This window comes from Pholis gunnellus (genome assembly GCF_910591455.1).
Source record: "Pholis gunnellus genome assembly, chromosome: 10".
Taxonomy (NCBI): Eukaryota; Metazoa; Chordata; class Actinopteri; order Perciformes; family Pholidae; genus Pholis; species Pholis gunnellus.
In genome coordinates this window covers 17,024,424-17,037,984 of record NC_136537.1, presented here as the reverse complement: position 1 = coordinate 17,037,984, position 13,561 = coordinate 17,024,424, and the positions used below count along the sequence as shown (strand labels likewise).

Here is a 13,561-nt window from a genome sequence, read left to right as displayed (position 1 = left end):
CAGAAAGAGATGGATAGCGGAGTGGGAGCTGACACAAAATGAGAAAGTGTAAATTGTTAGTCGCGGGAGTTCAGATGTAAATTGTGTCACTGAATAAAGAGAAAGCAAAGGGAGTGAGTGACGAGGGAGAAAGGCACTTAAAAAGGAGATGCAGGATGCTTCTTGTTCAGGTTAAAGACGGAGGAGGAGGAGGAGGAGGAGGAGGAGGAGGACGTACACATTCCTGGCTGAAAATAATGCTGTTCAACTCCTTTTCTCCAAGGACAATATCACAGTTTCATTTCCTCAAAAAATAAAATCAGCCTTTGTAGTCTGTGTAAGTTTATGTATGAATTCCTCCCAATCTCTGCAGACACCCCGATTTCACGGCAACTACTGAACTTACTCACCTCCCGAGTATTACCGCAGTGTTGCTAAAACAATACAAAAGATGGTGGGTTGCATATATGTGATATTTGGGAATACAACTGCGTTACATTATACATCTTTGATTGTGATTTGAGACTTTCCCCCACGTCTGTCTGCAATGCCGATGTGTGCAGTGCAATTCCCTGTCTTTTTAAGTCTATCAAAGCACAAATCACAGTAACCTAGTGATTTTGTGTAACAGCTGTGAGACATTTTTATAATTCTGTTCAGGGATGCCAGTGGAGAGCTGCGGGCTGAGTGCCATAAACTATGAAATTAGTTTCCATGTGAAAGGCAATATGTCTCTGCAGCCTAAAACGTGATGGATGTGAGCAAACATTTGGATTGAACGTTAATCAGCGTTTCCTTAAAAACAGCCCAAAGATGACTCGGAAGCCAACGGATCAGAGCCGTCAACCCTGTCTTCTCCCGTCTCTGGAGGAGGTCATCACGGGGAGCCGGCCAGCAGAGAGACCACTGACACTGAAGCAGCAGGTCAGCTCGGCCATGGCTAGATGTGGGCTTGACACATTGAATGTGAAACCATGCATCTTCCCCTCCCATCCCCCGCCTAACCATTTATAGAGGTGTAACCGTCTGTGTGTGTTTGTGTGTGTGTGTGTCAGGGGATGATATGGAGCACGAACAAGATACGGTGCTGCAGCTGCAGGAAGTCATCGAGCAGCTAAGAAACGTCTTCCCTTCAGAACCGGGTGAGTTCTGCTACAGCTGCACGGACCGCAGCAGCCGAGCGCCCCGCGCTTCAGAGACGGACTCGTCGCTCCTCTATCACCCGCGGGAGAGTGAGCGATGGAGAGGAGAGCAAATATGTACTGCTGTGGGTCGATAGTCGGGGGTGGGGGGGGGGGGGCAGGGAGATTAAATGGCAGGGAGGAGGAGTAAGATAAAGAGAGACAGTAGCACAGAGAGAGAAAGTAAGCGTCACTGTCACATACTTTGCAAACCGTCCCGTCAAATTTAAAACACAATTTGCTGGGCCGTCCAAAGCCTGTAGCTTGAACAAAGAAAGGGATTATCATAATTATAGCCTCCTCAGTTATAACCAATATCCTTTCCTCAGCCTTGTGCATGCATTGCTAAAATTGTAAAAGCTTTTTTTTTCTCTCTCTCTCTCGCTCTCTCTCTTTCTCTCTCTCTCCCCCCTATTTCCTAATTTCAGGCACCACCTCACACATCTAACCCCGAGCGGGCCTGGAGTGAAAGCCTGAAAGGAAGCCTGATGGCAGAGGGAGGAGCTCCATACGGCTGAGGTCAGGCCACAGTACAGCAGGCCCTGTGACCACTGCAGCAGCTATGATACCCAGAGCTAACCCTCTACTGGAATCTGTGCACTCAATGCCTTTTTCATGCAAACTGCTAAAGGCTCACGCTGATGTCGGTTTGGCCAGGCTGTGCTTCATCACTACTGTGGCGCAGCCTGACACCATGCTGACGAGCCAAAGGAAACTAACATTAGCAGCAGGTCAGGGAGAGACTAAAGTAAAGGAACATGCCCAGCCAAGACACTGTGCTAACCAGTACCTGTGTAGTTTGTTAGAAGGTGTGAAGCTTTATATGTCCACAGCACAAATTGGACCTTTCTTAAGGAGAACTTTAAAAAATAGAAAAAAAGGAATAAGAAGAATATCCCCTTGTTTTGTCAGAATGCCTGTATCGTTTTTTTTTTTCTCCTTGAATGTGTTATCATGGTTGTTATTTTTGTTTTTTGAAGGGAGGTGGCACGTCAAAGCTTGCTAGTAAACTAGATCAGGGCTGGGCTGACTGCAATTCATCTGGCTGCGTGGTGCAGATTGTCAGGGAGTTGACAGCACCCACAACGAGCTTATTTACTTTGTGAGAAAGACACATCATCAGTTAAATCCATGATTTATTTAAGACAGCCAAAGTGCCCGCTAGCACAGCGCCTCTGTATGCACACACTGTGTTCCTCTAATCCTCTCAAACTGCTTGTCGCTCCCCTTTCTTAAATGAGCCCTTTACGCTCACACAGAGCCACTTGCACTCACCGTACGCACACACACACACACACACACACACAAACACACGTATGCTGCTACATACACACTCCCTATTTACAATTCACGCTTTCCTCATTGTGAGCAAATGGCTCCCTCCATGATCAATAACGTGCCATGCTGCATCACTAAAAATACAGACACTTCCATGAAAATGCAGATCCATTTCATCTCTTTGGCTCAAGGGATTTAGCCACACTCCCCAGTTTTGAGCCAATTTGTATTGTGGCTGAAACTGGCTTTTGTTGAGGAAATGTCTGCCGATAAATATCAGCATGCGGGCGTCGACTCTGGGATCTTCTCCCGCTGTGTGCGGAGAAAGAGAGGGAAAGAGCTCCGGGCGATAGTGCTGCAAGGCTGAAGCTTGCTTTCTCTCTCTGCTAGGCCAATTCCAGACGCTACAGGGGGGAACGAGGCACCCCCCAAAGAGAGGTCCTATATAGACGTCATCCTTATAACCCTCTTTCTACATGCCTAATTTTCCTTTGCTAATGTGTACTTAATTGCGTTTAGATGTACAAAAAGACGAGTGGTTAAAATATCATTGCCCTCATTGTATCAGGGCCGTAGGGTGCGTTCTGTTCTAGACATAGCACAGTCATTGAATGCCTTAAAACCAAAGTGAGTCCATATGAAACCAGAGTTCGTCTCTCTGGACTTCTTTTCTTCATTGTGTTTTTAGATTGCATCAGGAGCGCGTGTGCGCGTGTGTTTGTGTGACACTGTTACTAACAGGAACAGGAACAATGGAAAAGTGTCGAGAGCAGAGCATCCATACGTTGAAAACATTTAAATAGGGCTTTTTATGAATGAGCCTGTGATGCTCTGAAGATCTGAGAAATGAGAGAGAAAAGGGTGGACAGAAAAAAACAGTCCATTGCTAGAGGGCTGGTGGGAGAGATCCACTTTGATGGTCCTGTCACAGTGAAATCTCCAGAAGCAGGATGCCTGAAACGAGGAAGCTGTTGCTCTGTGTGTTTCTCAGCAAATCATACCGCCTCATTCTCACTGAAAACAGAGGGATTAGGAATTCATCTAAGACCTTAAATGACACTCTGACCTCACTCACGAGTTTTAAACCCATGTACTGCATTTATTACAGGCTTGCCCTCCAGGCTCCCAGCGCTCATACACACCATCCTCCTCAGCACTCGCTGCCCGTTTTGATACTGTTGCTAGGGAACTGTCCCCAAGGACGCGGGTTCCACAGGTTTGTGAGTTGTAAAGGTGACGTGCCGCTCATAATACAAATATGAATAGCCTTAAGAGAGAGCGCCCTTCTTCACTTCCACCTCCGCTGAAGGCCTGTTGCTGTTCAGCTGCGGAAGATAGTCATTAGCATCAGTTGAATCCATCTCCAGCATCACTGAAGATTGTTTTCTGGTTTAAACTCTCAGAAGTCAGAACAAAGAGTAGCGACCTCGGCTCGTGGGTGAACAAAAGACAAAAGCCACGACAAGCAATGTTTATTCATTCATTTATTGCTATTCACACATCTCATTACACATTGATGAACACTTTTATCTCCACACTTTGTATGCGGGTAGACGGAGTGATGCAACAGTGACAGCGTGTGAAAAAAAGAAGCAGAGGAACTCCCCATAGGGTTGCCTGTCAACACTGGTCCTGTTTATTTAAAGGCAATATAGACGAGGCAGGTTGAGATAAATACACCAGGTGGTTATGTGACACAAACAGTTTGTCCCCACGTTTTCACTCTGCTGCTCTTTGACACCAGTGACTTTGATGGTCCTCCAGCTGCAGTAGAGTCATCTCTCTTTCACTGCGTGATCATCCGATCCGTGCACTAATTTCTATACTGGAAGTGGCTTCCTATATTCCCCGCAACCGTTGAAACAGACCCTGCACCCTGTGGCGTGACTGAAGCTGTGTGATTGAAGAGGCAAGAGTCACCCCGGGGGGACACTGCTGTCTCTCTCTCTCCAGACTTCTGTTACTGCATGTAGCCAACACGCTGACGGTCATTACTCCCCTGCCTTTGTTTTACAACATGTATGCTATCATTGCACCTAAGCTTATGTGTCCCCTCTCACATGACGACGAATCATCTAACCTCAAACAATGTGTTGACAACACTAATACATGTATACACACACTCATACACTCACACTGGTGAACTGAGTTTTTATTTTTTTTTGTTAAGATCACCATTAATATACCTCATTAATCATTCAAATGTTTATTGTTTAATGGTTTTGATTTTATGTCGATGTCCAGCGCTCAAACACTTCTTGCTGTCTTTTCTCTGGAGTTTTTAATCTGTATAAAAAGTTTTCTGAAGAAAGGCTTTTTACTGTAATAACAAGTGGGTTACTGGCTGCTTTTTACTCTTTGTGTACAGAAATAAAAACTTTGTATTTGACAAACTCCTTGTCTGAGTGTGCTTTCTCATGTGCCTGCAGTTATCCCTCTGAGAACTGAACAATGAAACTTAACTGCCAAACGCAGTCTGTTTGGATTAATTTTTCCTCCTTGTGTTTATATTTGGATTTGTATGTGGCAGAATCAATATTTCCTGTTGAGACTTGAGGCTTAGCTGTTTATCACTTGTCTATCCTGCTGTCCCACTTTCTGCATCCATATTGCCGTTAGTTTAAGGTCTATTCATCTTCCCCTGTGGTCCTTTGGCTCTGCACGAGACACATTCCACCCATTGGTCTATTCTGATTGAGTGCCACCATTTCCTGTCTTATCACAGGTGGCTTTGTTCCCTTGACTTGTGCCTGGTCCCAGTGCAGCACCTGATGGGCATTTGACCTTCTTTCTGACCTGATCCTGCGCTGATACCTTGCTCTCGACATTATCTTTGCCTGTGCTGGTGGGCGCGGGATCGCTATCTTTATCTGCTGCTCGATTATCTGGTACACCCTGCCCGTCCTCATGAACCACGACACTCTCTATATTTTCATTATCTAACCCCTCTCCACTCGCTCTCCCACTCACTAGCTCTTTATTACTCTGCTCAGCTTTCACATCTGGATCTTTCTCTGTGTCTGCGTCATCCACTCCCTCGGTCTCAGCAGGGGTGGGTTTTTCTGAGCTTTCCTTGTCTTCTATCTTACTGTCTTCCGTCTTCTTTTCTACTTCAGTGGCTTTCTGTGCACATTTGGCTTTTTTCTTTCTTGCTGCACTTTTTGCCTTGCTCCTACCAGGCCCCCACTTCTCCTGTGTTGTCTCCTGGTAAGTCTTGTTCTGGCGGATGTGCATAATGCGTACCCTCTCACCCAGCTTTTTCAGTTCCTGGCGGACAAAGGGTTTGAACATTGGATCCAATTTCTCCACCATATCAAAGTCCCTCCGAGCTTCATCCTTGTTGCACAAAGCAGCATGTGCTTTTGCCCGTTGATACACCGCCTTAAAGTTACCTATGGGAGAAGAAAATATAGGCCTATGAATGGCTTGAAATATTTACATGTGAAGACCCCGTGAAGATAACAGGAGAAGAAACACAGCTGTAAGATCAGGAGTCAGAGGGTAAAGTAAACGACGGGAGGATGAAGTAACTGCACTGAACACTAGTGAGACAGGAGGCAGACAAAGTAGAAGGCAAAAGTTGGAGAAAAGTAAATGAAGGGAAAAGGAAAGCATAAGAACAACCATTTCACATCAGCCTCAACTATAAATAATTCAGTCGTAGCAGAAACAAAGCAAACAATGAATTCATTTTTGACTGTGATGTCCATGGGTGGGTGCCGGGGGAACGAAAGAGAGGCTCAGCAATGTGGTTGTGAATGTTTGGTTTCTTCTTTTCCTGGTAAACAGAGAGATCAAGGATTGCTGCAGCGTGAAGGCAGGCGTGTGCTGAGGGCCAGTCATTTGTACTGGAAACAGATCTTGATATTTTTAAACTCAAAAATGAAGGTGTGTAAGAAAAAAAAATGAAAACAGAGCATGTTTATACATAGTCATGCACCTATTTCTTTATCAAAATACATCTTTGTGTTTCCTCCCCTGCTTCAAACTCTCAACCTCACACTAACATGTATTACCTTTATGTTTCTTCAGCAGCTTGTTGTTGAGCTCCACTACTTGCTGGTATTGTTTGAGCTCCAGCATACACTGGCTGAGGTTGAGAGTCAGCGGAAGACACACTCTCTCTAGCGACTCCCAGTCCTCGCCCTGTTGATCCACCTGATGAGCACAAAGAGAGGACATGGTGGGTGGGAGTCGATTGGGTGAGGAGGAGGAGGAGGAGGAGGTGATAGATGGCAGAGGAAATGTTCAAAAGATGAAACAAGAATGAAAGAATGTGACAGCAGGAACGGGACAACGAAGTGTGGTGGATTGTAAGATTAGGTGAAATGAGGATGGAGGAGGGTGGGTTGACGAGAGGAGGGAGTTTGTTGTGTGTAAAAGGCGTGAGGGAGTTCGACAGCGAGGCGTGGCAGAAGTGAGGGAGAAAAGAAGCACAGGCGAGCGCTGTCACGGTGATATCTCTGTGCTGTTATATTTAGCGCTCTTTTCTCTGCTCTTCCCTTCGCTAGATACAATGCCACAGCTGTTTTTCAGTAAAAGGAAAAAGAAAAGAAAGGAAACGATGACAGATGATTATACTTTCAGAGCCTCAATCCTTTTGTAGGACTACTTTCTGTCACATGCAATCCTTTCATCACGCTGAATAGAGTGGACTGCTAACGTCAATCCTGACGTCCACCTGGATGATCATTGAAAAGAAATTACTTGTGTTCATGCTTTTACACAACTTCACTATGTAATCAGTCACACTCACCATATTCCGAAGGACGTCCACATATTCTATGGCCTCCTTGAACTTTCCAGAAGCCTCTTTAAATTGATTTTCTTTAATGAGGAAGTTTCCTTCGTTCTGCAGCAACATGACCAGTCGTAACATCTGCTGCCAGTCCTTCTCCTCTTTTTTAGTGGCATCATTTGAATTGATCTCAGAAGAGCTCGCTTCCTCTTCGTCATCTCTTCCTTCAGTTAATTTAATCTTATTTCCCCCGAGTTCCTCTTTATGGCCTTCAGCACAAAGAATGGACGGAGACTCTGCTTTACCTTTTTCTTCCTCCGCTTCATCTTTCCTCTCTGTGGTCACACTTTCACTGTCCTCTTGTTTTTCTTTGTCTCCCTCGTCTTCTTCTTCTTCATCTTCATCACGTCGCTCCTCGTCTTCATTTTTGTTCTCCTTTTTCTCCAGCTTGTTCCAGTATGTCTCCTTCTCCTCCCAGTACTTCTCCTTCATGCTCTCTGACAGGGCCTTCAGCTCTCGATTGATAAGAGAGGCCAGAGTGATGTCGAGGTGGGCCACCATGTTGAAGTCCCTCCGGGCTTCCTTTTCATTCCACACGGCAGCGTGGGCCTTGGCTCTCTTGTAGTAGCCCTTCATACAGTCTGAGAAACAGAAAATCAACACAAATGCAGACAGATATGAGAAAAGTATTGGTAAAAAACATTTGAATGTCCTAACCTTGAGATATTGAATAATAAACCTGCTCTGTCTGCTGAAGCTCAGGTGGCGATTTGTCTACATTTAGGACAGTGTGGAGGTGTGTACCATCAGTTTGTGTATTTCTCACAAGCCCCGAGTTGGCAAAACAAAAAAATAAACAAAAAGTGCACACACACACACTGCATCTTATTTCCCCACTTTGGCTAAAACTAAAAGTTTGACATGACGTTTATTCGCTTTAGATGGGTCTTAAATATGAAGTAAAAATACAGTGAATAAGCACATTTCCCAAAGTGTCATACTATTCCTTTAAAACACGTGGCTACACATTCTCACACATCCACGCTGTGAGTTCTGTTTCAGCAGAAAACAGAATAGGCTCATGTGCGTGGTTCGATATCCACTGATGGCTCAGTTTCTCTCTCTTCCTCTGCATTTAATTTCCCTCTACGCGAAATCGTCATTCAGCCAACATTTAAACAGATTTCATTGTTGCCTCTGGCAGAAGACGAGACACTGCAGTGAGCCACCATTGGGCTCTTTTCTAAAGAACAACTGGGCTGAAGGGATAAAACAGCAGTAGAATGGCTGACTTTAACTGATACAGACAACATGAGTTTGATGACAGGAGGAACAACTACACTAGCGGGTAGAGCTAGAAAAGGATTAGAAAAGGGAAATAAAGACACCGAAAAAGGAGACAAGGAGAAGAAGGGAAAGGTGGAGTGATGTATGGGATGGATCATTCTTAAAAGCTCAATGAAGAGGGCAGCTGCTTTGTGTTTGTGTCGATAGCTCTTACTGGGCCAGTGGAGCTCAGAAACTCCCGGCCATCATTTCCACAACACCCCTTCACTCTTAAACAAGTTTACACCCTTTCTCCTCCGGCCACACAAGCTCAAGCACAGACATCATATCGTCACACACATTCACGACTGTACACCTCTTCCTGCCACACACACACACACACACACACACACACACAAGGACGAATATAAAACTGGGAATCCGGGCTGAGGGACAGAGAGTATAAAATAAAGGCTGCCTCAGTGGATTCTGTCTCTGGGTGAGGGGCATAATTCATAAGGCTTTGAAGTGGAGACTGTGCCAGCATGTGTGCTCCTCTAGGATTATATAGCCATGGGTATGACAGAACAATGCAGAGGGCTGCTCCAACTATAAAGCCCTTTGTAATGTCAGCTACAGCCCTCCTATACGCTCTCAAAGAATACACAGCTGCAACATGCAACCACCGATGCAATAGAGCACAGGCATCAGACCCTATATCAGCTTTTTGTTTGTCTCTTTGTTCATATCCAGGGATTGTAACTCTGTACAGGCCCTTATTTTACTCATTACTGAGCAGCTTTTCATGTACATGTTGGCAAAGAATGCTTTGACATTTTGGCTCTGTCCAAAGACACCAAAGATCTGTCTACCAACACCTTTAAAGCTCACTAATTAACACGTTATCTCTTGTTTATTTAATCCGTAAAAGCAACAAGTTATGGATTGGACAGAGCCACTCAACTCTCCCTGGAAATGGTAAATTAAAGATGTTTCCGTGCCAAAAACAAGGAATAATTAGAAATCAGAATAAATGGGAACAATTAAATCTGGCAGATTTTATTAACCAGGCTTCTTTTACCTTTGTGTTTCTCCAGCAGTTCGGTGGTATGCTCTATAACTTCATAATACTCCTGCAGCTCCAACATACACTGGCAGTAGTTCAACTCCAGGGGGATGATCATTCGACCCAAATTAATGTAGTCTATATCACCCGGCATCTCCTACACAGAGGGAGGAACAAGAACATAATCAGTTGTGTTTGTTGGCGTCTTTTACACATATTTTAATAATTTATTTGAATTCTGTTGAATATTTTTACACAGACTCAAACATGACATGACTTTGGGACCATGAAGGATACCCAAAGCATCATCTCTGCTGAACAGAGCTTTACTAGCTGTTTGCACACAGGCCAACTATCTGAAAGCCTCCACCATCACACTTGTAAATATGTCTTAAATTGCCAAAAATCATTCTCACACACAAAAGAATCCTCAACACTCTTATCAAATTATCTCATACATAACTCTCCCTCCATTATTCGTCCATCCTCCTCTCATCTAAGATAGTGATCCACTGCTCTTCTTTCCTCTTTCCTTTGCCAGCCCTCAAGCCTACTGCCTGTAATCAGGGACACAGTGAAGCAGAGAAAAACAAGAAAACAGGAATCTCCCACTGGAGTTGCATGTCCCAAAAACCCCAAATCCTGAGGAAACCTCACTAACAAGCCTGAACATCACTCGTTTTTCTCCCTCCGTCCAATCTTTCTTCCTTAAGCCTTCACTCACTCTGGACTGGACTGTTTTCAGCAGCAGGACGGCCTCTTTGTACTTGCTGGCAGCCTCTCTGTATTTCATCTGCTTGACCAACACATTGCCCTGCATGTGGAGGATTGGCACTGTCTGCAGCTTCTCATCCTTTTCCATCATCCATGACTCTCTTTGGTAGGACATGGGGTCTCCCACCTGGAAGCCGCAGGGGCAGGAGGAGAGCACAATGGAACATAAACAGTCAACAGGAGAAAAACTCCACTGATGGAAGCACAAGTGAAGGAACAGGTACAGAGAACAGCTGTGGTGGAAAGAAAGACCTTTTTCTTTATTTCAATTTAAGGTATTTAAATTGTTTTTACGTTCAAAACATATGATAGAACATGATATATTTAAAGATTAAAGGCCTGCACAACCACACAGGTGTTTTCAGTTTTGTGGCTGATTAGACCTGCTCAGTTGAGTATTTTTACGTTGTGGTATTACTGTTCTAGACATGGCACAGGTGGAGTACATCGTCCACCACTGAAGAGTTGTCAACTTGACCGAAAAACAATGTGAAACTATCTGAAACAGATATGATGTTTTACTGCTGCTACTGGACTCCCTGATGAGTTTCAAGCATGAAATATCATTGAAAAGCTGAATATATTTGGTAGAGCGAAACTTGACTTAAGTCATTTAAGTCAGTGAATTCCCCAAAAGGTTTGTTGGAGTGCCTCAATTACAGAAAAGGATGCGCTGAATAGGCATGCAATTTATTTTTTACAATGTGCTTATCTTTACAGATGCTAACATCTGAGAAAAGATCAAATCTAGAAGACAGCTGATTGTTCTTTACACTGTCATCTCTTTTTTTTGCTATCCAGTGCGACATACAGTGTGTTGCCACTGGTGCTTACCTGCAACAGCTCCATGATGAATATAAGTGATTGAGGAGTTCTCATTAGCTCATCCAGCTCTGGGAAACCAGTGGAGTGATAGTGGAACATGTTTCCCATGCCGCACATGTGTCTCTGGCCCTCCAGTGGGTCTTTCCCTTGAGCGATTAGCCTCATTCCCTTGGACACGATGGGGTACAAGCCTGTGTGCTGCAAAATTAACTCATCAACAAAAACATAAATGGTTCTGCAACAAGACATAGAAGCACTTAATCATGCTAACCCCCTGGTGCTGCCAGCCAGCGCCAATCAGTCCGAGAAGGAAATCACAAGAAATGGCTACAATTTAACTTGCAAATAAAAATGTTCTCCAGAAGGAAAAACACTAGACTTTGCACAGATTGCTCTGTTGTGTCTACGTAGGAGGCTTCAGAAGGGTGATTTGCGTGAATCATAATGAAGAGTAAAAGCTTCCCTTCCTCGCTCATGAACACTCATTAGGACCTCTTCTGGGGCCTAATATCTCTCTCTGTGTGTGTGTGTGTGTGTGTAAAGTCTGTAATTCAACTCACAATGGCATCACACCAGAACTCAGCCACCTCTCCGACCCTCATGGACGCCAGCAGGGTCTCCCAGACTTCCATCTTAAACATCTTTCCGAAAAAGATCTCAGCCGGCCTGCCAGCCAGTCGACTGTCATCAATGACCGTTCGTTCAAAGTTGTCCAGCAGCGTCTGGAAATGGAAAACCAGCTTGGATGGAAAGTGGGAGCAGAGGACAGGAAGAGTTTTAGAGTAGAAATTAATGATTTAAACCATTCGTCAACAAAATATACTGAAATAAAATACATAGAAAATCTAAAAGTGGTCAACGGTTTGTCCATAAATACTTAGGATGTTACTTTGTCCTTTGAAACAAATCAAGTTTTAGTATTGAAGAATCCTCTGGGGATTGTTTTTCATTCCATGAATAATCTATGTATGCATGTATGTTACATATGCATGTTTTCATTGCTCCTTTTTGACCTTGTTTTGTACATCTGATACAACAAAATACAATAGATAAGAGAAAAACGTTGGCAATCAACTTTGACGATGTGCCGCTGTTGACAATTTCAATAATGTTTTTTAAACCTTGATTATTTTCAGTATTTTCAGAAAACTGTATTTGACTGAATGCTGTCATATACGTCAGTCACTTCTTATGTGATACATACATGCTGGTTTTCATTATGTGTTCCATCTGTTTGTGTGCATGTGAAAGACGTACAAAGCCTTCAGCAACAGTCTGTAAAATGAGGCTGGCTTCATGCAACCTTCTATTTATAGCTTGACAGATTGTGTATAATGGCATAACTGTGTGAGCAACTGGGAATCACCTCACCAAGGAGGGAACACACACACACACACACACTGTAATACACACACAGGTAAATTCATGCTGGCATTGTCAAGGAAAGTGTTTGTCACAGTGTCCAGGCTCGGTGCCATATGGCTGGATCTGAAGGGAAAAAAAGTCGGCGACCAGCGGATGAACAGAAACTCGGACACAGTGCCAAAAACATGTTGCAATTTGGTTGACCAAATGTTTGCTCTGTGTGTAAGAGCCAGATACAGAATACATTCCCTCACTCTATGAATAATTCAACAGAATCTAATTGAAGTGGGCAATGCAACATATGGCTAAAAATAGACTAAGAATATTAATACATCACAACGGCAATTATGCAAGGACTCATTTTCCATCATGCTGAGTTTGACTCTAGCATTGTTCAGGTTATCAGATGAACTGTGACTTGATACCTTTGTCCCAAGTGCAAAGTGTGGCAGCGGTCCTGTGCCTCCTGCCAGAATCTTCTTCCTGACTCCGTGATGGTTGAGAAGGTACGTCTCCTCCATTGTCTCTCTGCCTGGAGCAGTAACCGTCAGAAAAGTGTGTGTTTTGGAGATTTGTTTTTTCCTCTCGGGGTCTGTGTTCTCCTGGCTTTCTAATTAGCCTTGTGGCGAGAGAGAGAGAGAGAGTCTTGGCTGGTTAGCTGCTCTCTGACAGATGGCAGGATTAGACAGGGTTTGGAGGTGGACACTTTAATCTGAGGAGCTAATCTCTTGCCTGCCCCTGCGATTGGTGGGCAATCTCTGCAGAAAGGAGGAGGAGAGGCAGAGATGACCACCGGGCCAACAAGAAAGGCCGAGATCACTCTCAAACAAGTTAAGATCATTCTGGAAGGTAATCTGATGGTTTAGTGCCGCAGCTGTCGAGTCCTTTACATTACTCAGGAGAGTGGACAGGAAGCAACAGTACTACATTTGAGCTAGGACTGGGACTAACAATTATTTTAATTATTGATGAATATACCTATTACTGTCTCGATTCATAGATGCCTCTCTAAAATGTCGGATAATACCATCACATGTTCAGTCCATTTCTGGTCACATAAGACAAAGAAAAGCAGCAAATCCTCACATT

At 44.1% G+C, this 13,561-nt stretch overlaps 2 protein-coding genes across 2 annotated transcripts in view; one reads left to right on the top strand and one right to left on the bottom strand.

Moving 5' to 3' along the window:
• Positions 1-1,728, top strand: part of drp2 (dystrophin related protein 2) — a 65,769-nt gene extending 64,041 nt beyond the window's left edge. The window contains exons 22-24 of the mRNA XM_079167076.1: positions 786-903; positions 1,035-1,121; positions 1,589-1,728. Coding sequence (XP_079023202.1) covers positions 786-903; positions 1,035-1,121; positions 1,589-1,608 — 225 coding nt within the window. The 3' untranslated portion in view covers positions 1,609-1,728. The remainder of the gene's footprint in view (positions 1-785; positions 904-1,034; positions 1,122-1,588) is intronic.
• Positions 1,729-5,123: 3,395 nt separating this feature from the next.
• On the bottom strand, positions 5,124-12,993 carry LOC306702052 (uncharacterized protein; the record flags this gene model as incomplete). Its single annotated transcript, XM_079167545.1, has 8 exons — positions 5,124-5,830; positions 6,455-6,596; positions 7,195-7,817; positions 9,524-9,665; positions 10,233-10,409; positions 11,117-11,305; positions 11,668-11,847; positions 12,898-12,993. 8 exons carry the CDS (start codon positions 12,991-12,993, stop codon positions 5,124-5,126), a joined length of 2,256 nt encoding a protein of 751 aa, XP_079023671.1.
• Positions 12,994-13,561: the final 568 nt, after the last annotated feature.